This window comes from Sarcophilus harrisii, chromosome 1 (assembly GCF_902635505.1).
Source record: "Sarcophilus harrisii chromosome 1, mSarHar1.11, whole genome shotgun sequence".
NCBI classification, from domain to species: domain Eukaryota; kingdom Metazoa; phylum Chordata; class Mammalia; order Dasyuromorphia; family Dasyuridae; genus Sarcophilus; species Sarcophilus harrisii.
The window spans coordinates 638,402,546-638,422,924 of record NC_045426.1 but is presented as its reverse complement, the minus strand read 5'-3'; the positions used below and the strand labels follow the sequence as shown (position 1 = coordinate 638,422,924).

At 44.1% G+C, this 20,379-nt stretch overlaps 1 protein-coding gene across 1 annotated transcript; it reads right to left on the bottom strand.

Moving 5' to 3' along the window:
• Window positions 1-12,592: 12,592 nt before the first annotated feature.
• On the bottom strand, window positions 12,593-19,934 carry THEM6 (thioesterase superfamily member 6). The gene is made up of 2 exons (XM_031947295.1): window positions 19,216-19,934; window positions 12,593-14,182 (listed from the first exon to the last, which is right to left on the bottom strand). The coding sequence occupies exons 1-2, from the start codon at window positions 19,723-19,725 to the stop codon at window positions 14,072-14,074; spliced, it is 621 nt and encodes a 206-aa protein (XP_031803155.1). The 5' UTR covers window positions 19,726-19,934; the 3' UTR covers window positions 12,593-14,071.
• Between the last annotated feature and the right edge of the window lie 445 nt (window positions 19,935-20,379).

Genomic DNA, 20,379 nt, shown 5'->3' with positions numbered 1-20,379 from the left:
TAAGTTTTTATTGCAAAATGCATGCAAAGATAGTTTTCAACATTCACTCTTGCAAAACCTTGCATTCCAAATTTTTTCCCCTCCCTCCCTTCTCCATACTCCCTTCCCTACACAGCAAGTAATCCAATATAGGTTAACCATGTGTGCTTCTTCTAAATATATTTCCACATTTATTGTGCTGCACAAGATCAAAAAGGGAAAAAAAGGGAAAGAAAAAAAAGCAAGCAGATAACAAAAAAGGTGAAAATACTAGTTGTGATTCATATTCAATCCCCATAGTCCTGTTTCTGGATGTAGATGGCTCTCTCCATCACAAGTCTATTAGAACTGAATCAATTACCTTATTTTTGAAAAAAGCCAAATTCAAGGCATATTTAAAAAATTTTTTATTTTTCTTTGTGTTTTTATTGGAGAAGGTCCATTTTTTCATGAAATGACTAGTATGGAAATATATTTTGCATGACTTCACATGTATAATTTATATCAAATTGCTTATTATTTCAGAGAGGGTAGAAAGAGACTGAATTTTGAACTCTGTATGAAATTGGACAAATCACTTGATTATTCTAAGCTTCTGGAAGTAGGTTCAACAATGTCTAGACTACCTGACTCAGAGTTATAAAGAAAGCATCAGTGAAAAAGATCCAACCATTCTGTAGAGCAATTTGGAACTATAAAACTATAGCTATAAAACTATGTACCTCCTTTTGTCCAGCAACATCTCTACTAAGTCCGTATCCCAAAGAGATTTTTTTAAAAGGAAAAGGACCATTATGTACAGAAATATTTATAGCAGCCCTTTTTGTGGTGGCAAAGAATTGGAAATCGAGGACACTGCCATCACTTGGGAAATGGCTGAACAAGTTGTGGTTATATAAAAAAGACCTTGGATTGGGACTAGATTTATCTGAGGGTAGATTGTGTCTCCTCCATCAAACTGAGGGATCCTTGAGGACAAAGACTGCATCTTCTGTCTGGAAATAGGACAATGGGCTTTTTTTTTTTTCCAGAGAAGGAGGGAGGGAATAAGCTTTTATATAGAATTTATGTGCCAAGCACTTACAAGTATTTTTTTCATTTGCTCTTCATAACAATTCTGAGAGGAAAGTGCTATTATTAACCCTAGTATGGTTGGGGAAACTGAGGCAGGCAGAAGTTAAGTGATTTGCCCAAAAAGCGAGCTTTGAATTCTTACTCTTCCTGACCCCAGCTCCAGCACTCTATATCATGTTTCATTTAAGTGTCTCCAGCGAACAGTTCTATTCTACTCTGAGACTGAAGCCTGGTGTCTGGTGACCTGTCTCCCCAAACTCTCTGGAGAGGTGTCCAGGTGTTGGGGAGGAGGGGTAGGGAAGGGAGGAGATATCATGGCTGGGGTCCAAGTTCTACCCAGACAAAAATGTTTCTCTGCCAGTCCCTGTGGCCAAGCACACTGTAAGTGTTTACCTGTTGGCGGTTGCTAGAGAACTGATTAGGTCCCTAGAGCAACCCCTTCTGCCTCTGCAAGAGCTTGGCTGTCTCCTGGGTGGCTAGCCTCGCCTTCCTGCCCCATTACAGCATCTGAGGCCCTTTGGAACACAGCCCCTATTCAGCCACTGTATATATGATGTTGGGGGAAACCCATCACCTCTTCAGATTTTTCATTTCCTCTCCTGTAAAAAAAGAGGGCATTGGACTAGATGATTTTTAAAAACCTTTATTAATTCTGATGTTTTGTGAATTAAAGAACACAGAAACCTTTCGGGGGACCTCTGTGTAAGGAGAATAAGCATTAGAGAGTCAGGAGGTCTGCCTTATTAGCTGGATTTCTTCCAGTCCCCCAAGAAATCCACTGCTTACTAGTGACCAAACTGACCACATTGATCCCCCCTCTGTGGATCTCATGCACCTATGGTGTTGGATCTCTGGGCTCCCTTTGGTGCCCTTTTGCTGGCTGACCCTGTCCTGCACTGCCCTCCCTTATCTCCACCTCCTTACTTTCTTGGTCTCAGCTCAAATCCCACCCCCCAACACATTCCCAATCTGCATGCTATTCCCTTTTTCTCTGAGACTATCTCCACTTTATAATCTTGTTAATATACAGTTGTTTGCATGGTGGCTCCTCATTAGACTGCAAACTCCTTAGACAGTGACCATTTTTTTGCTTTTTTCATATTCCCAGCACTTAGCATAATATCTGGCACACAGTTAAGTACCTAATAAAGGCTTGTTGGGTTGATTTTTAGTTTTAAATCTTAGGATCCCATAATTTCTCAAACTACAGAGGAAGCTGAGACATGAAGTACCCAATAGATTAACAATCAAATGATATGAACAGTTATCAAAACAATAAGCCAAAACATTTCAAAACATGCTTCAAATCAATGAGATAGAGAAATGAGTATTTTATATTAGTGGGAATATATCCCTTCATTTCTTGTACATCAGCAAAATAACAAAAGCAGGAAGTCAGTGTTAGTGGGAACACATACTAATAATTCATTGATGGACCTGTGAACTGGGCCAACAATTCTAGATAGCAATTAGAATGATGCAAGAAAGGAGACAGAAACTGTATAGTTTTCCACCCTGAAATCCCATTATTGAAGATAGACTCCAAGGAAGACAGAGAGAAACCAAAATAGAACAAATTCCAAAATATCCATAGCAGCAATTTATGTGGTATCATAGAACTGAAATCTAAATGGTACCCATCCATTGAGGAATGGCTATGTAAACTTATATGTGAATGTTATAGAATGTTACTATGCAATAGAAATGACTGATATGAGAAATTCAGAGAAACACGGGGAATTTTGTATGAACTAACACAGAAGAAAAAAAGCAGAACCCAAAGAAATATATACACAATGACCAAAGCAGTAAATAAAAAGATGGTAATTTTAAACTCTGGAAAAACCAATACATGTGCTAGAGAAGAAAGAATGAAATGTGCCTCTTTGGGGCTTGAGAAGTCAGGGGGATTATGAGGGCTGAATAATGAAATTTGTTTTTGGCTTTGACTAATGTCTTGGGCAAGTTTTCCTTTGTTACAGAGAGGGTTCAGTGTGAAAAAGGGGACAATGAGGGAGATATTTCCAGAAATGAAGCAGCTAAATGCTACAGTAGATAGAATACTGGCCTTGAAGTCGGGAGGATCCAAAATAAAATCTGTTCTTAAGACACTTAAGTTACTCACACACACACACACACACACACAAAAAAAAACCAAACACAACCCCCCCCCAAAAAAAAAAAAACTCCCACAAAACCCTCCAAAACCCTCTGCCTTAGTTTACTCATTTGTATAATGAAAGTAATGATAGCACCTATCTCCCAGGATAGTTGTGAGAATAAAATGAAATATTATTTGTAAATTGTTTCACAAACCTTAAAGCAATATATAAATGCTAATTATTTCTATTGCTACTACCAAAGAAAAACAAAGGTCATCAATAAATCTTATTGAGGAAAAAAAATACTGCCAATTTTGAAATCAGTTTAAATCACAGCTCTGAAAATGACTTCCTATAGTAATAAATAATACTTATTTAACATTTATAACAATAGCTAACATTTACATTGCATTTACAATGATACAATATTTATTTAGCACTTACTCTTTGCCAGGAACTATGTTAAGCACTTTGCAATTATTATTTCTTTTAATCCTCATAGTAATCCTGGGGAATAAATGCTATTATTCACCCTATTTGACAGATGAAGAAACTGAAATAGAGATTAAATTACTTGCCCAGGGTCATACAACTATAAAAGTGTCTGAGGCTAGAGTTGAACTCAAGTTTTCCTAGCCTGTCTACTATGTCACTCTGGAGCCTTAGTTTCTTTCTTCATAAAACAGGAATAATGTTAGTGGGTAAGAGAGTCACACAGCAATTGCCCCATGTTCTGGGATGCCTGGCATGGGGCATCGTGCCCACCAGGTGGCACAGACTCTGGTTAGAGAGGGGTATCTTTGTGATGTCCCCAGAGAGAAGAGCTAGATGGAGTTTTTGGAAGAGAGACAAGACTTGGGAAAGTTTAGAGTATCTGGGGGAGAGCCAGAAGAGAAGAGAGACAGTGAGGAAGGAAAAAATTGATCCTTGGGTGGGACATGGGGAGACATTCCTTCGGCTGTGTCTATTTCTCTTCTGCTAGGCTCATCATCCCTTGGCTTCCCCCCAATCACATGATACACTTTTTGGCTTCTTCCATGGAAGAAGCTGCAACTCCAAGATGCACAGTCTTGACCAAAAGGGACCGACCGCCAGGAGTTTCTGCCCTTTCCTGATGGGGAGTGATGATTCTAAGTTCCATGCTGAAAGTCATGGCCATGCCAGGAATCCATAATGCAAGGCAGATCATGAACACCCTTCCTGGCTCTTACCTTTTAGTGCTGTGCCCATGCAAAGAGCCAGAACCCAAGACTTGGGATCTCCCCTTAGTTCCCAAACCTCCCAGATTCTCCAAAACCCAACTGAAGCACGGAATCTGTTAGCTTTTTCTGAGACCAGCAACCCCCATTCTCTAATTACTTTTCCCCTCTCTTGTCCCCAGTATCCAGAAGGATTTTACCAGCATCCCCTTTCTCTTTCTCTTATCACATTGTCGACCTGTTGGATCTAAGCCATGGTACTTACTGTGCCTACAGAGAAAAAGAGTCTATGTGAATTCTGATATAAGAAATTAGAGAAAGAGCATTAGAACTTTACAAAATAATTTATCCAGGGCAGACTTGGCCAGTCTGGAATTAATCTAATTTAGCAGGAGCAAGTTTCCTCAGCTTACATTGATCCCTATACATTTCTTATGTTACTTTGATTCTATGGGTACTATCTTATGGCCCCACCATAAATAATGTTATTTGCCCCATAATGTCCTTGCCTTCTCCATCCCTAACTCCAACATGGTAACAAATCTGACTTATCCATCTCCTCCTATACAAGACCCTTCAATCCTCTTGCATTAAAGATAAAATACAGACTCAGGGCTCCAGCCTATCTCCCCAAACTCATTTATATTATTTTCTTTCAGGCACCCTATAAGAAAGCCAAGCTTTCAGGCTGTCCCATGTTTCATGAATTCATCACTCTATCTCTCTTCCCCCACCTCAGCCTTTCTCTCACTCCCTCCTTTTTGTGTCTCAATCCCTGGCTTCCTTCAGTGCAAACTCATGCTCCATCTCCTATGGAGATCCTTTACAGCTACCCTAATGGTTAGTGTTCTCTCCCCTCCCTATCAAATTTTTGAGTATACACTTATTTGTTAACAAGATATCTCCTTCTAGAAGGACATAAGCTCTTTGAAGGTCTTTGAAGTTTCCTGTTTGTAGACTTAGTAAGATACCTTGCCCCTAGTAGACATTTAATAGATGCTTGTTGGATTGGATTGGGATTCCCTCAAACCATAACCTTGAAAGAGGGTTATTCATTAGATTATAATCTTCAACTTCTTCTTGACCATTAGGAAGTCAGGTCTGGTTGATGGCAGATTTTTTGTGTCCCACATAGATTTCTACATGTGATTGCTCATCTAACTAGCCACTTCCCTTTCCTCTGTCCAGAGTGGAGGTGGGGACAGGAAGGGAGATACTATCAAAAGATAAAGGGACATTTGAAGATTCAATACAATGCCTGTATGTTACAGTGAGGAAACTACAGCATAAAAAAAGGAGAATGATTTGCCTAATGTCACACAGAAGAACAGAAGGGATTTAAATCCAGTTTCTTTGATTGTAAATCTAATTTTACCATTATACAACACTGTCAATATTAAGAACAAAACAAAACATTTTTCTAGTCTTCATGTTAGTGAGAAAACTAATTTAACTGGAACCTATCCTCTCTACCCTTCCAAACTCCCACCTGCAAAATTGACTAGAAAAGATAATTTACATAATGATAACCTGATAATGATATAGGTCACTCCTTTTTTCTGAACTTCAATTTATGGAAACTCTCTATCCAGAGAATAAATAGTAAGTAGGTAGAGGTGGGGAGAATTCATAGCTGTCCAAGAGAGAAAGGCCCAAGCCTTGGGAGGGAAGACAAATATATGAAGGCCATCAGTTGGGCATCTTGTTACAAAGACTTAAGTCACTATATCCTATAGCATGAGGGAAAGGTATCAATTACTGTCTGTGGGTTTAGTGGAAAGGGCATTTGATGTAGATTCAAAAGACCCGAGTTAAAATAAAATTCCAGCTTTGCAACAAAGCAGCTGTGTTACCTAGGGCCTTGATTTCCTTCTTTAACAATAAAGGGATTGCTTTCCCATTGCCAGTCATATATTCCAAAAAATCAAAAGCAAAGGACTTATATGCACAAAACATTTATGGTGACATTCTTTGCTGTAAATAAAAAAATAGAAGCAAAGGAGGTACCCATCAATTTAGGAAAGGTTGAATAAATTGTGATACACTAATGTAATGGAATATTATTGTGAAATTAAAAATGACAAATAAGGATTCAGAGAAATTGGGGGAGTTTTTTTTTTACATGAACTGATGCAAAAGAAAACTGATATAACCAGGAGGAAGATCTTACAAGAAGATCATAATGACAAAGAAAACAACTTTCAAAAATTTAGATCACTGGTAAACTTAGTAACTAATGTAGCATTAGAAAAAATGCACAAAGTATGCTTCCGGACTGTTAAGGATCACAGATTGAAAGATAGGTCAGTCTTTTAAGTTATCTAATCATATTACAGATAATCAAAACAGCTAAGTGATTTGATAAAGTTAATGCTGGTAGTAAGTGGGAGAGAAGAAGAATTTTAAAAAATTCTTTTCAGGCATGGTAAATGCATTGTTGAGTTTTGGTTGACTAGACTTATTTGTTACTGGAAAGAACTTATATTTATGGGTGGGAAATGAATTACTAAATAGTGATCGAGGGTGGGAGAAAAAAGCATCAATGGAGCAATACCCAATTCTTTTTGACCCAGTGATACCACTATTAGCCCCATGTCCACAAAGATATCAAAGGATGGAAAAGATTTATGTGTACAAATTATAGTAGTTGTTTTTTATTCTTTTAGCAAAAAGCTAGAAATAAAGAGGGCATCCATTTAGAAATGGATGAATAAATCATGCTATTGAATGTAATTATTTCATCATAAGAAATGAGAGAAGGAATGAAGTCAGAGAAAAGTGAGACTTGGATCAGAACAATTTTTACAATAATACTATAAAGACAAGCAACTTTGAAAGATTTAAGAGCTCTGATTAATGTAATAATCAATCTTGATACCAGAGGACAAATAATGAAGCAGATATATTGCCCATCTCCTTACAGACAAGAAAGACTTGGTACAGAATGAGACATGCTTTTGTTACATGGCAAATCTATTTGTTTATCTTCTGCAAGAATTTTTCTTCTTTATTTGAAGGGAAAGAAGAGGGGAACTAACAGTTATGATGTTCAAAAAAATAGGAAGAAAAGAAAGAAAAGGTCATTGCAACATTTTTTTTTAAACATAAAAGAGAGCTAAAGGTTCAAAGTTAGACAAGACAGCAGGCAGGACAGCTTTGAAAGTGACACGATGGATCTGTTATATACTTAAAAAAAAAGCAAGTCATACACAGTGGAGACCTATGATTTCACCTAGAATATCCTTTTCCTCTTCTGCTTTGCATATGGAAATGCCCTTTTGAAGGTTTATTAAATTCAGAAAAAAGTAAACTATTTTTTTAAAAGAATAGTAATAAAACATTTATTACACATAGAAGAAAACCAACATGTTCAGAAATGGACAAACAGGGTGATTTTGTTATCTTGTTGCATTTAATATACATTTATAAAGCAATATGTTCCTATATTATGGAATTTTTCAAAACGAATTTCAAAAATGAAAATGTTTGTTGATGCTTAAATTCATAATTTAAAAAGAAAAAACAGGTTGGAATGAATTATTCTAAAGATCTCTTTTACTTCTAACAGCAACAACATTACAATAAGGCCTGGGAAACTTTAGAAAGGAGAGCTTTAAAAGCTTAGGGTGACCAAGAACACACAGGCAGCTTAGGGGCCGTTGGGAAATTTTAAGTTGTCATTTCTCTTGAGAAAAACACTCTTGAGGCCTGTAGCTCACAGGTAAAAGTTGCTGCAAGAGCAGCATTTTGTTTTATTTTATTTTTATTTTTATTTTTGCTGAGGTAATTGGGGTTAAGTGACTTGCTCAGGGTCACACAGAAGAGCAGCATTTTAGACTGGGGTACTCAGTTATGAATGGCAGCTGGGAAAGGGGATGGAGATAACAAGGATTGGAAAGGTGACTCATGTAGGCTCAAGGAATTTAGTCTACAAATCTTGGGTTTCAAGGATCTTGGAATTTTAGGTAGACCCTGATAAAAAGTGAAGGTCCTAGGAAGAAAGAAGAAAAGATCTCCTGGATTAATTAGCTCCTAGAAAAGGTTGGTATGCTGGTTGCAGATCACTAAAGTAAAAGGGACTTTCACAAATGTTGAACCTTTGAAGGATCTTTTTTTAACTGTAACTTCTCAAAATATTAATTCTTAGAACCTCAAGGAAGGAGTCCAGCCCTGAGGCTCTACAATCCTGGAAATCAAAGGCAAACTTTCCCAGAGTATAGATGAAATTAGGATCTCCAAACTGGAAGGGAGGTCCAATCCTGCTTGCAAGAGAGAACTTCCTTTGAAAACCCCTTGGGTGGCCATCCTGCCTAATCGGGAGCACCTGCCTCGCCAAGTCCTGAGGCAGTCCAGGGCTCACTTGAAGTAACTGAGCAATTAGGAAACTTGGCTTCCTGCACCTGCCCCCTGGAGTGTCCCAGTTCTTCCTTATTGGATCTGCCCTCAGGGACTAAGCAGAACACTTTAACTTCAGGTTCCCAGAATACTTTAAAAATACATCTATATTTGAAGAGTACAAACAAATGCCTAGCCTTCTGTCCTCCCGGCTAAATCCCTTCATTGTGTATTCCTAGGACTTGGCCTAGAATGGAGAAATAAAACACACAAAAGTCCCGGGCCCAGGGAATCTTAAGAAAACCAGATTTGGAAGAGACCTTATCTCACTGAGCCCTGACTCCAGGTCACTAGCCCAGTTTGTGACAGCAACTACACATGAAAATGGGGTTTCCAATTCCCAACCTAGGGTTCTTTCCTTAAATTGGGCTACAGTGCAACAAAACTATACCTAATGGTGTTTGGGGTAGGGTTCTGAGCTTTGGGCTCAGCCGATGGAGTGCTGGTTCTGGAATCAGTTCAAACCTGCCCCCCCCTCAGACACCTACTAGTTGTGTGACCCTGGTCAAGTCACTTAATTCTGCCTCCGTTTCCTCATCTGTAAAATGAGCTGGAGAAGGAAACAGCAAACCCCTCTAGTGTCTTTGCCAAGAAAACCCAATGGGGTCGCGATGGAGCAGACACACAACAGGAACTGAGCTTTAGAGGGTGCTATCAGCTTGTGGGCTGATGGGTAAGTGATGTCTGAGGGATCTCTTCCAGGCTGTCTTCTGGCCCACAGTGCTCACAGTAAGGTTACCCCCAAGGCCACCAGCTCTAATTATCCTGGAGTTTTTGCTGGAGCCTAGTGTTGCCTGTGTCCTTACAGAGGGGTTTGGAGGTCTAAAATCAGAGTCGAATATCCACCTGCCTGTCTCTGATTGTCACATCAAGAATACTGTGCCTTGGTTCTAAGTTGTGTTGATCATTTAAATTGTCTTAGATAAGCTCCCCAGCATCCCCCTTCTCGAGGAAGAAGTCGAGTCACTGTTGTAGCCTCAAGGCAGAACAAGAATTGCTTATAAGCCTGTCTCTTTTTGGGTCCAGGATGATATTCTACTGAGAGTCCCTGGCGGCTGGCAAATAAACAATAAATGATTTCTAAATTACAAACACCTTGGCTGTCCTGAATTTTATTGCCTGGGCTATTTCAAAGCCATTGAAATAAGTATTCTAAAACTAATGAATAACAGCAATAAACTAAGACAAATATATTTTTTGATTCCAAGATTTCAGCTTTAGGATTACTGTATTTTACCTTTAGGTTATTTTAGTTTATAACCAAACGGACTACAAAAGAATGCTGGTTTTATAGACTCAGTTTGTGATCCAGAGGGAGACTCGGGAAGGAAGGCGCCTAAGCCTAACTCCAATTTACCTCTAAGCCATAAAATTAGTATTAATAGTAGGCACCCAGGAATCTAATCGCATTATAGTAACTTCCACAAAATTTACATATCAAAGGTTTTCTTGAAACTTATGAGTTTAAGCTGAAATGGACAAGACTGGCCCCCTCATCCCTGGATCAAGGGGCCTCAGGCTTATAGGAAAATATCGCTTAAACTAAATTAAGGGAAGTGTTATGTTCAGACAGAATGCTTGCCTACAATCCCCCTTTTCCAGCGAAAAGTCGAGTCACTGTTGTAACCGCAAGGCAGAACAAGAATTGCTTATAACCCTGTCTCTATATGATATTCTACTGAGAGTCCCTGGCGGCTGGTAAATAAACAATAATTGATTTCTAAATTGCAAACACCTTGGCTGTCCTGAATTTTGTTGCCTGGGCTATTTCAAAGCCATTGAAATAAGTATTATAAAACTAATGAATAACAGCAATAAACAAAACATCCCACACTAGGAAAACCCCAAAACAAACTTTTACCTCTATAAATACACTGTTTCCCACTTCTTCATTAACTTCTCTGGGAATTTAGCCCATAAAAATAAAATCTTTTTCTTGGAGATGGTTTAAACCTACAAGTTTTGAGATACCCTGCGACACCAGCCAGGAATCCCAATATATTTTAGGGCTCAGTTTCTAAACCCCAGTACATGCAGGGTATGTAGCTTAGTCAGGCTCACAGATACACGTATGGTACAATGAAGATGCACCAAGGTGAGCTGCCAAGGCCTTCTGGCACTGCCAGGAACCAGGGGTGCTTGGTGAGGAGCCAAGGTAGCTGATCCCAGCTGGAATCATTGGGGCAAAAGGACAAGGGTGGGGGGGGTTGTCCAAGTGAAACTTCTGCCAAAGCTTCAGACCAATCCCATCTTAAGAACTTGCTTTAAAAACTGCAAAGAGTTTAAAAGAAACGTATTGGGTTTTTTGTTTTTTTCCCCAAAAGATCCTACTCTCATTTCAAGTTTACAATGTCCAGATTGGCCCTGATGGTCCCTCCTAGATCTAAAGATATGATGAGCCTAGGGTTTCCATTTGACAGATGTGATAATTGAGGGCCAAAGGTTAGAAGGAAACAAATCCCTCCCTGGGTTCCAAGGCTATAAGTAAGCAGCATAGTAAGGAGTCTGAGGTCCTCGACTTTCCAGCTGTCACAATCCCCAGAACCATGTGGCATTAAGGATCTCCACACCCCCATAGGATGAAGGTTAAGTAAAGCTTCCACTTTAGAGACTTTCTAGAGTCACACAGCCAATCAGTTCCAAAGCTGTGACCCAGGAAGGGAGATTGGTTGGGGAGGGGGAGGTCAGGAAGCTGGGGCCCCTCAATCAGGGTAATGCATGTCTCATCTGGGGTCAGGTCTGGGCCATGACACGAGGCCCATTTCTGTCTCCAGCACTCCTCAGACACAGCCTGCCCTTTCATGCCTCGGCACTTTTTATCAGACCATGCCTAGAATGACTTTGTCTTACCTCCTTTGTGCCCAGTTCCTTGATTCTGGTGGAGATATGTCATTGTCTGTTTGGGAAATGCCATGAGAAACCTCCTCTATAATGGAACTCATTTGTAACCTGCTGGAATAAGCTGGGGCTGTGACTTGATTTGCCCACCGGAGGCAGAATTTGAATCCTGCTCTCACAATCTGCCAAGTGGCTCACTATCCACACTGCCCGTTACTGCATTCCCTCACTCAAGTGTCGCCCCTTTCAGGAAGCCTCTCTGACCTCTGCCATTAATGACTCACTCAGCTGTCACACAGCACTTTGTCCCTCTGATACATTTATGTAATCCGATGCATCAAAGCGACCTATGGGGGATCACCTTCCTGGGGTTCCCAAGAGCCAAGGACAACCTCTGCAAATTTTGCATTTCTCCAGCCTCAAAGGCAGCCCGGTGCAGCCTGCCGGTAGCATACACATAGGCCTCTAGCTGAGGGTTCTTCTGAACTGAAAAAACTTGCCCCATTTAGCCCTCATTCCAACCACTTGACTCAAAGCCAGCCTGCCCAAAGCAGGTGATGCATTTGCCCCAAGATAATTTCTGAGAGGGATTTGCCAGATTCCCGGCCTTTCTCCCGCACCTCGAAGTTCACCTTCTCGCCTGAGGAAGTTCTCCTTCTCGCCTGAGGAACATTTTTTGCTTTCCTAAGGTAGAAGCCTTTCGGCACTGGTCTCTAAATGCTTTCTACCTGTGCACACACCAGCAGTAGGAGCTGGATATTCTCTGAATTGCCTCACCCTCTGAATGACCTTCAGAAGTCACTTCATGAACTTGTTCTTTCACCTCTGAAGTGAAAATATTTGTTACTTTATCACATGAGGGGCTTTGAGGAAAGGGTTTTGCAAACCTTCAAGCACTCCTGAAATGGGAGGGCCAAGGCTTGTCTAACTCCATATATGTGTTTTTTTTTTTAAGACCAGAAACAAAGAGATTCCAATAATGAAGAGACCATCAGTTCTTAGGAGTATTTTGTTTTAAAATCTTTTAATATCTCTCTCTCTTAAATAAAACAAAAAGATTGCAGCTTTTCTGAGATGGGGGATGAGAATGGCTGGGGAAACGGAAGAGAAAGAGAGCTATGGGACTTGCAGTCCCTGGGGCACTTGTTGGGCAGCCACAGGAGAGAGCTGGGGACTTGCAGTCCCTGGGGCACCTGTCGGGGCAGCCACAAGGCAAGCAGAGGTTGCAGTGTTGGAGGGTAGGCCTGAATAGCAGAGGCCCAGACAGTTCCTCTTGGGCCCTGAGGTCCCCTCTTTCTGCTGGAAAATCAAGACCCTGGCCCTGCTGACTTTCTGGCTGCAGGGGCTTCCCTCACCTGAGCCTGTCCTCTCCCATTTTAGCTGACCACATGCCAGCATCAGCTCCTTGGAAGGAAGAGGGGATATGCGTGGGACAGAAATGAGTCTTGACACAGATCTAGTATGGTGGATTAAATACAGTCTCATCCATAAAGTGCTTATTGGAGGGGAACCTGTGTGGGAGAGAGACCTGGTCACTACATTCAGGTGTCTGAGGGATGGAGAAGGAGAAAGCTGGGCAGGGCAGGGTGAGGTGGCTGGCCACCAGTCTCACTTCTTTCCCTGCTCCTCACAGGGAAGCCCACAGAGTTCTGGATTCCTGCTTAGGCTAGAATATAAAAAGACTCTTGTCTTGTTGGAAAAGTCAACTCGATGGGTGTTTGAGGTGGGAACTGGCCTTGGAGGTCCTTCCAACTTGACCCTCTCAGCATAGTGTAAACTGAAGGGGCACCAAGTCTTGCTCCATTACTCACTCCCTGCACAACCTTTATAGGAGTCATTTCCCTTCTCCGGTCTCTGTTTCCCCCTCTGTAAGGCCGGTTGAACTGGACTATCTCCAACGTCTGTTCCTGCCCCAAATTCTCTGAATCCTATGAAAAAGGAGACAGAGGCCAGGCAGAAGAAAGAACTTTCTTAGATCATACAGGGAGATCATGAAAGAGCTGGGATTCGAACCTGAGGCTCTTCCATCACCCCAAGTCAGTGAGAGGACTTTCCAGATAAGTTGTCACTTCAAGAATTAAGAGCCCCACAGGAGGCATCAATAGTGAAATCAAGAAAAGAGGGCATAGACAAGAGTAACAGAAAGAGCCCAGGGCTGGGAATTGAGAGGTGCAGGGGCCAGTGGCTTTGCTAGTGACTTGCTACGAAATTGTTCAAGTTGCTTCTGAGCCTTAGTTTCCATTTCTGTAAAATGGGAATGATAGCCCCTACCTGATCCTTTCTTTCTCCTCAGTTCACCCAAATCTGGTCCTGCCCAGGTAGGGGGTCTGACAGAAGTCTCCCTGCCCTCCCCCCATCCCTTCCCTGAGAATCCCCAGCCCCAGTGGACAAGTGCAAACATGTAGAAAATAAATTAATAAGTGATAGGGACCCAGGTATTCCTTCCTCAAGGAAAGGGACCAGGGGAGAGCAGGGGCCAGCCTGCTACTGATCCTTGGTGCTACTGAGGCCAGATTCTGCCCGGAGTTTCTGGCTGCTGGCTTCGTTGTAGTTAATCCAGTGCTGGAGATCCTCCGGGAGCTCAGGTGACTCCACCTGTGGGAGAGGAGAAGCAGAAAGGTAAGGGACAAAAATGGGTCCTGGCAGCGGGGCCCCCCAGGCCTGACTTCCGATTCATGAAAGTCCCTCAACTTCTAGATCTTCCTCTAGAAGTCCCTTATGGACTACATTGGCCCATCATCCATCTCAGGAAAGAGTCAGTGTCTTATCCCTAACTTGTGAGCGATAATAATTGCCTGGGCCCAACAGAACTGAATCTGACTGGGAACCTGCTTTTGAGTCTCAGAATGACTCACCACTTATCACTGGGTACACACAAGCCATATTACCCTAACACTGGGCAAATGACTTCTTTTAGGGCCACTTCTGTAAAATAAAGGGGGGGTTAGACTAGATTGGGGTGAATGGATAGAATTTTTGGGTTCCATGGACTTTAAAAAATTGATAACTATTTCAATATAAATGGTTTCCTTTGTAATTGTATGTATTTTATTTTATGCATTTTAAAGCAATAATCTGGAAAGTCCATAGGCTTTACCAGATTGCCAAAGGAATCCAGGACATTAAAAATAGGTTTAAAAAACTGGGTCTAGATCAGGGGTGGGGAATGTCCAGTCCAAGGGACCATATAAAGCCTGCAAAATCATTTGCTAAGGCAACTGCAGGCAATGATGAGCTGGAAAGCTAGGTTTAACAACCTTCCACTATTTGAGTTCTCTAAGTTGATAATTTTGTATGGCCTGTGAATTATGTTATAAATATCCAAATGGTCCTTGGCAGGAAAAAAGGTTCCCCACCCCTGATCTATATAACCTCTAAAAATTGCTTTCAGTTCTACAATCAATGAGCCAGTGGAGCACCTCCCTGCCTCCACACACAATTAGGACTGTTCTCTGCCTCTACCCAGAAAGATCTCCTCAAATTCCACCTTCCCTATATCTTCAGGGAATTCTTCCCTCCTCAGTCCTGTCCATAACCTTCCCTCTGCTCCAAATCAAAAAACATCTAGCTGCATTCATCTTATCAAGCTGTAGAGGTTGACTCATTACAGCTGGACAGCCTGGTCTGGTCCAGCTGAGGCTGTCAGTTCTTAGAGGTCAGCTCATCTAACTTCTTCCTTCCACACACAAGTGACTTAAGTGAGTATGCAGGAGAGCCAGCATTCAGGTGCAAGTACTCTGATTTTTAAATTCAATGCTTGAGATGCTGAGTTGCATAGATATTAAGAGAAGATCAACTATTGTACCTCTCTGTCAGGTTAGTGCCCATGTCCTTCTCTCTGTAGCTCAGGGAGATCAAAAGGAAGAAATCATAGCATCAGAGGATTAAGCATAGAAAGGGTCCTCAGAAGCCACCCAATCTAGTAGCCTCATCTTTTAGATAAGGAACTGAGGCTCAGATGGCTCAAGGACCCAACCCAAGACTGGGATTCCCACAGACTTTCTTTTCTTTTGTTCTTGACTCCCCATGAAGAACAGAAATAGCATAGAATTAAGAAAAGATCAGTTTCTTGAGGGTGGAAGGGAAACAAGCATTTATTATACACCTCTTATGTGGCTAGAGAGAACAGAGGCCTACCAGCAGGCTCTCTGTATCTTGTATAAAATGCCAGCTTTTGCTGTCCAAATCAATTTCACTGAGCTCCTTCCCCACTCTAAAACCTGGATACCCCTATAGTTACTGTTCCCAATACCCCATAACACTGAATGCCTTCAAGCTCGTGTTCCAGGACCCACACTCATGCTTGTGGAGGCGTACTCCTGACCCCAGCCAAACTCATCAATACACACCCATCAGCTTCCTTTTGCTGTAAACCTGAACACTTTCTGGAAATGCTGCTCACCCTTCTAGGACCAGTTCAAATGTTCCCGGGAGTCTTCTCCCTTGTCAGAACGCCAGAACTCAGGTCCTCCTGTATCTCCTATTAGAATTCTCTCCTCCCTCACCCTTTCCTAAGGTCACTAAGGAGCCTCATTTAGGTACTAGAGTAGACAGGAGATAAATAATGATAAAGCACAAGTCATACACTTATGGTATTTGAAGGTTTAGACCGATGTCATGGTAGGAGGGCTCACAGGCTGGATAACCCAGCCAGGTCTGAAAGCTAGGATTCCTTCAATTAGAATGGGATTCAAGAGGGATAAATAAAAATAGCCATACTCAGGTCCAAAAAATCAGGCAAAGAAGAGAATGGGAGAAGCATCCACATTTATATGAAAAAGAATTGGGATTTGCTGCGTGCAAAGTTAATATGAACCAGAAATGTGGTGTGGGAGCCAAAAAGGTTAATTGGGCAGCAGGTTACAGTGAGAGGTGCAGAAAGGCCACGAGAAGGGAGGTCACAGCCAAACTGTTTTTGAAAATCAGACCCCAGGTGGAGAACAGGATCAGTCTGAAGATGAAGGATCTTGTGAGGTGACCAGGAGACTGCAATAACACAAGATGGTGTCTCAGGAGGAATGATTGAACTGAGGCTTTTTAGCTCAGGAAGAAGGTTTGGGGGGAACATGATGGCTATCTTCAAATGGCTGAAGGGGTATCACATAGAAAAGGAGCAAGACCACAGAGAGAATTGAATCAGTGAGAATAAGGGGAAGAGGCCAGATTTCAACTTAAGGAAACACTTCCCAACAGTGAGAAGGATTTGAGAGAACCAAGAGCCAAATCTGATAGTAGACAGCCAGGTGGAACAGTGGGACTGGAGTCAGGAAGGCCTGAAGTTATATGCAGTTCAGATACTCGCTAGCTATGTGACTCTGGGCCGGTCACTCCATCTCTGCTGCCTCGGTTTCCTCATCTGTAAAATGGGGATAAAAATAACACATACCTCCCAAGATAGCTATGAGGATCAAATGAAATAATATTTGTCAAATGTTTTGCAAAACTTAAAGAATGAGATAATAGAGTGCTATTATTATTTAATCTAGCTTGGGACATTATAGAGGGAGTTGATGCCCAATTCTGGATTGGACTAAATAACTTCTAAGATCCCTCCTAATTTTGGCATCTTTAACCTTAAGCTCAGTTGGGTTCCCCACTCTCAGACCCTGAAGGTTAAGCTTAGAACTTCTCAAAATTACATATCTGGCTCAAATATTCTGAAATACTGTCATTACTTAAACATCAAGGAAGAATCTGGTCATATCATACCCATGATCTACTACTTACTATCTGGACTCATTAAATCTCTACTTTGCTTCTGGAGGGCTCAGTTTTCTCATCCATAAAGTGGCCCCAATCACTAATACATCTACCTCACCAGAATATTCAGAAAAGCATCTGAAATAATATGAACCAACATAGGCTTATGTGAAAGGATCCCTAGGGCTTCTTCCAGCTCTCTCACATTCTGCAATTACACAATCCAACTCCCTCCCTTGACAGTCTGCCCCAGCACTTTATCTGCCCTAGGTCATACTAGGAGTCCTTAGAAGGTTGAGGAATAGTGAGAAGAACTCTGGACCCTTCGGGAGTCAAATTATACAACTGCTAAAGCTAGTTGGTGCTGTCATGAATATTCTTTGTGACCCTGAACCTCTGGTTTTATCTTCTAAAGCAACATCCAGGCCTCACATCCTGTGTTCTAAGTTCCCTTCTAGCTCTAACTTTCTATATTCTATAGTAATAGCTGATAATTAGATTGCCCTTTAAGGTCTGAGAAAGACTTTATATGTCATCCTAAAAACTATGTAAAATACAAGAATTATATAAATGTAAATATATGTGTAAATTATATAATGCAAATCATTATAGATATATCATTATATATAGTATGTATTATAAATCATTATATATTATATATGTTATAATTATATTTATATTATAATTACATATGAAACTCTACATAGAAATGGGGCACAGAAGGGTCTGATAACCTGCCAATAGTCACAGAAGACTATAAATCTCCTAAGTGAGATGTAATAAATCATCAACATTTGAACCCCAGTCTCCTTTGACATCAAGTCCATGGCATTTGCCACTGTAACATCCTTTCAGGATTTCCCCAATCCCTTCAGTAGTCAGAGTCCCCTCCCTCCTCAAATTAACTTCCAGTCTCTTAGCCAAGAACACGCTGTCATCTCCCGGCTGAATATCCGTTCTTTGCGGGCTGAATCCTTTGCAATGGTCCTTTCTCACTAACTTAGCCTTAAACGCAGCCGGTGATCAATTGCAAGGATTCTGTATTCCAAGGCCACTCTGGAATCCTGTGTTCCAAAGTCTAGACTTTATTGCATTGCACTTAACAGGCATGGGCGGGACTCTAGAAACCTCAGGAAAGACTGAGCAGGCCGAGTCAAAAAGCTGCCAGAATGAATACAAAGTTGCATGCACAAGCGTTGCTCCCTGCCCCGGCAAGTTGCCTTGCGGATTTGCCATTCTACATTCCCAGAGCCCTCTTAGCCCCACTAATGCCCAAAGCCCCCCCTCACGTTGACATCCTGTGTTCTAAAGTCCCTTCCAGCTCGGACGTTGCACGTCAGATTCTGCATTTATATTCCAAAGGCGCACCCGGCCCTAACATTTTGGGGCTGCGTGAGGCAGGTACATCAAGACGAAGAGGAAAAGTAGACGGGTGGAGATACTGGGGGAACGAAGGGGTGGGGAGAGAGAGCGGGGGAGCGGAGGGCTGGGCACGGGGAGTAGCAGACTCCCGCGGGGGCAGCGGGCGTACGGGAGGGGAGACAGGACATCAGCGCGGCACCGCACCACCAGGCCCCCACTGAGGGGCTTTCTATTAGAGGCGGCAGGGGCGCTGGGAGGGACGCGAACCAGACGGCTGGCGGAGGAGGGACAGGAGGCCCAGCTTGGGATGGGGAGGACGGGGGCGCGCGGGACAGGGCGCCGGCACGTGCCGGGAAGCTCTCGGGCGCCCTGCCGGGGAAGGAATGGCTCATGCTTGCGGGATGAGGAGGGCGCCGGCGCAGGGGAGACGCCAGCCGGGGGAAGTCCTGGAGGGCGGGGGGAGGCGCCGGCACATGCAGAAGCAAGCGCTGCGCGGGAGAGGCCGCTCGGGGGAGCTCTCCCGGGAAGGGGGCACCCGGCGCGCCGGGGAGGAGGGGCTCGCTCACCCGCCTCTTGCACAGGTACTGCACCACCTGGTCGGGCGTGGTGCCCAGCACGTGCTGGCGGAAGAGCAGCAGCGCGCACACGAAGCCGTCCCGGCCGCTGAGGAAGCGGGACTCCAGGTAGAAGGCCCGGCCGTCCCAGCCCAGCAGGCGGGTGCGCACCTCGAAGGGCTCCAGCAGGCGCAGCGAGCGGCGGTAGCGCGCGCAGGAGGCGGCCAGCACCGCGTGCGCGCCGAGCGCGCGCAGGGCCCCGAGCACGCCGCAGCGGGCCAGGTGCGCGGCGCGCGCCACGTCCGCCTCGCGCAGGTAGCGCGCATTGTTCATGTGCAGCAGCAGGTCCAGGTCGGAGGGGAGCACGCGGCCCGCGTAGCTCTGTTCCGCCAGCAGGTCGCGCACGGGCGGCTGCAGCAGGCGGGCGCGCAGCACAGCCAACGGCACGCGCACCAGGTACCAGCCGTCCAGCAGGGAGAAGTAGGCGGCCGCCAGCCCCAGCGCCACCAGCAGCCACAGCATCCCGGCGGCGGCAGGCGGGGACGGATCGGAAGCCGGGCGGGCAGCGAGAGGGCGGGCAGCGAGAGGGCGGGCGCGCGCCGGCTGCGAGGGCCCCCCCGCGGCCTGGGGACCGGCGGAGAAACCGGCCGAGAGAGACAGCCTGAGCGAATGCGGCGCACGGGAGAAACCACCCGCGGAAGCCGGGCGAGGGGGGAGGCGCGAGGCACGTGGCTCCGCCCTTCCTCCGCTCTCCCCCCGCCCCTCCCAACCTTGGTTCGTTCCGCCTCCGGGCCCAGTCCGGCCGGCTTTCGCTTTCTTCCCAAGCTCTGGGGACGCCAGCTCCAGCCCCGCCGCTGCCGTGGCCCTCACAGCGCCGCCTGCCGGCCGAACTCCACCCCTTCCTAGGCCGGTGGTTCTCAGGGAGGCCTTTCTTGCAAGGATGCGCAAGCTGGGGCCCGGGCGCGCTGGTCCAGGCGCCCCGCCGCGAGCTCGCCCCACCCCCACCCCAGGAGGGCGCAGCATCCCGGAAGCCGGGCGCCTCCTCCACAACCTATGCTACGTCTCGTGCGGGGGAGGGGAGGTACACGGCGTGGGGCCGAGAGTCACGCCGGCTTTGCCCCAGGGAGGGTGGCTCATAGGCCGCGGGTGAAGCAGGTGAATAGAGAGAAGGGATCA

Bases quoted from the DNA above. Each gene is read 5' to 3' on its own strand.
- THEM6 (XM_031947295.1), bottom strand. From the start codon at position 19,725: ATGCTGTGGCTGCTGGTGGCGCTGGGGCTGGCGGCCGCCTACTTCTCC. The intron at 14,183-19,215 runs GTGAGCGAGCCC...CCTCTCCCACAG, and splicing joins AGTACCTGTGCAAGAGGCGG to GTGGAGTCACCTGAGCTCCC.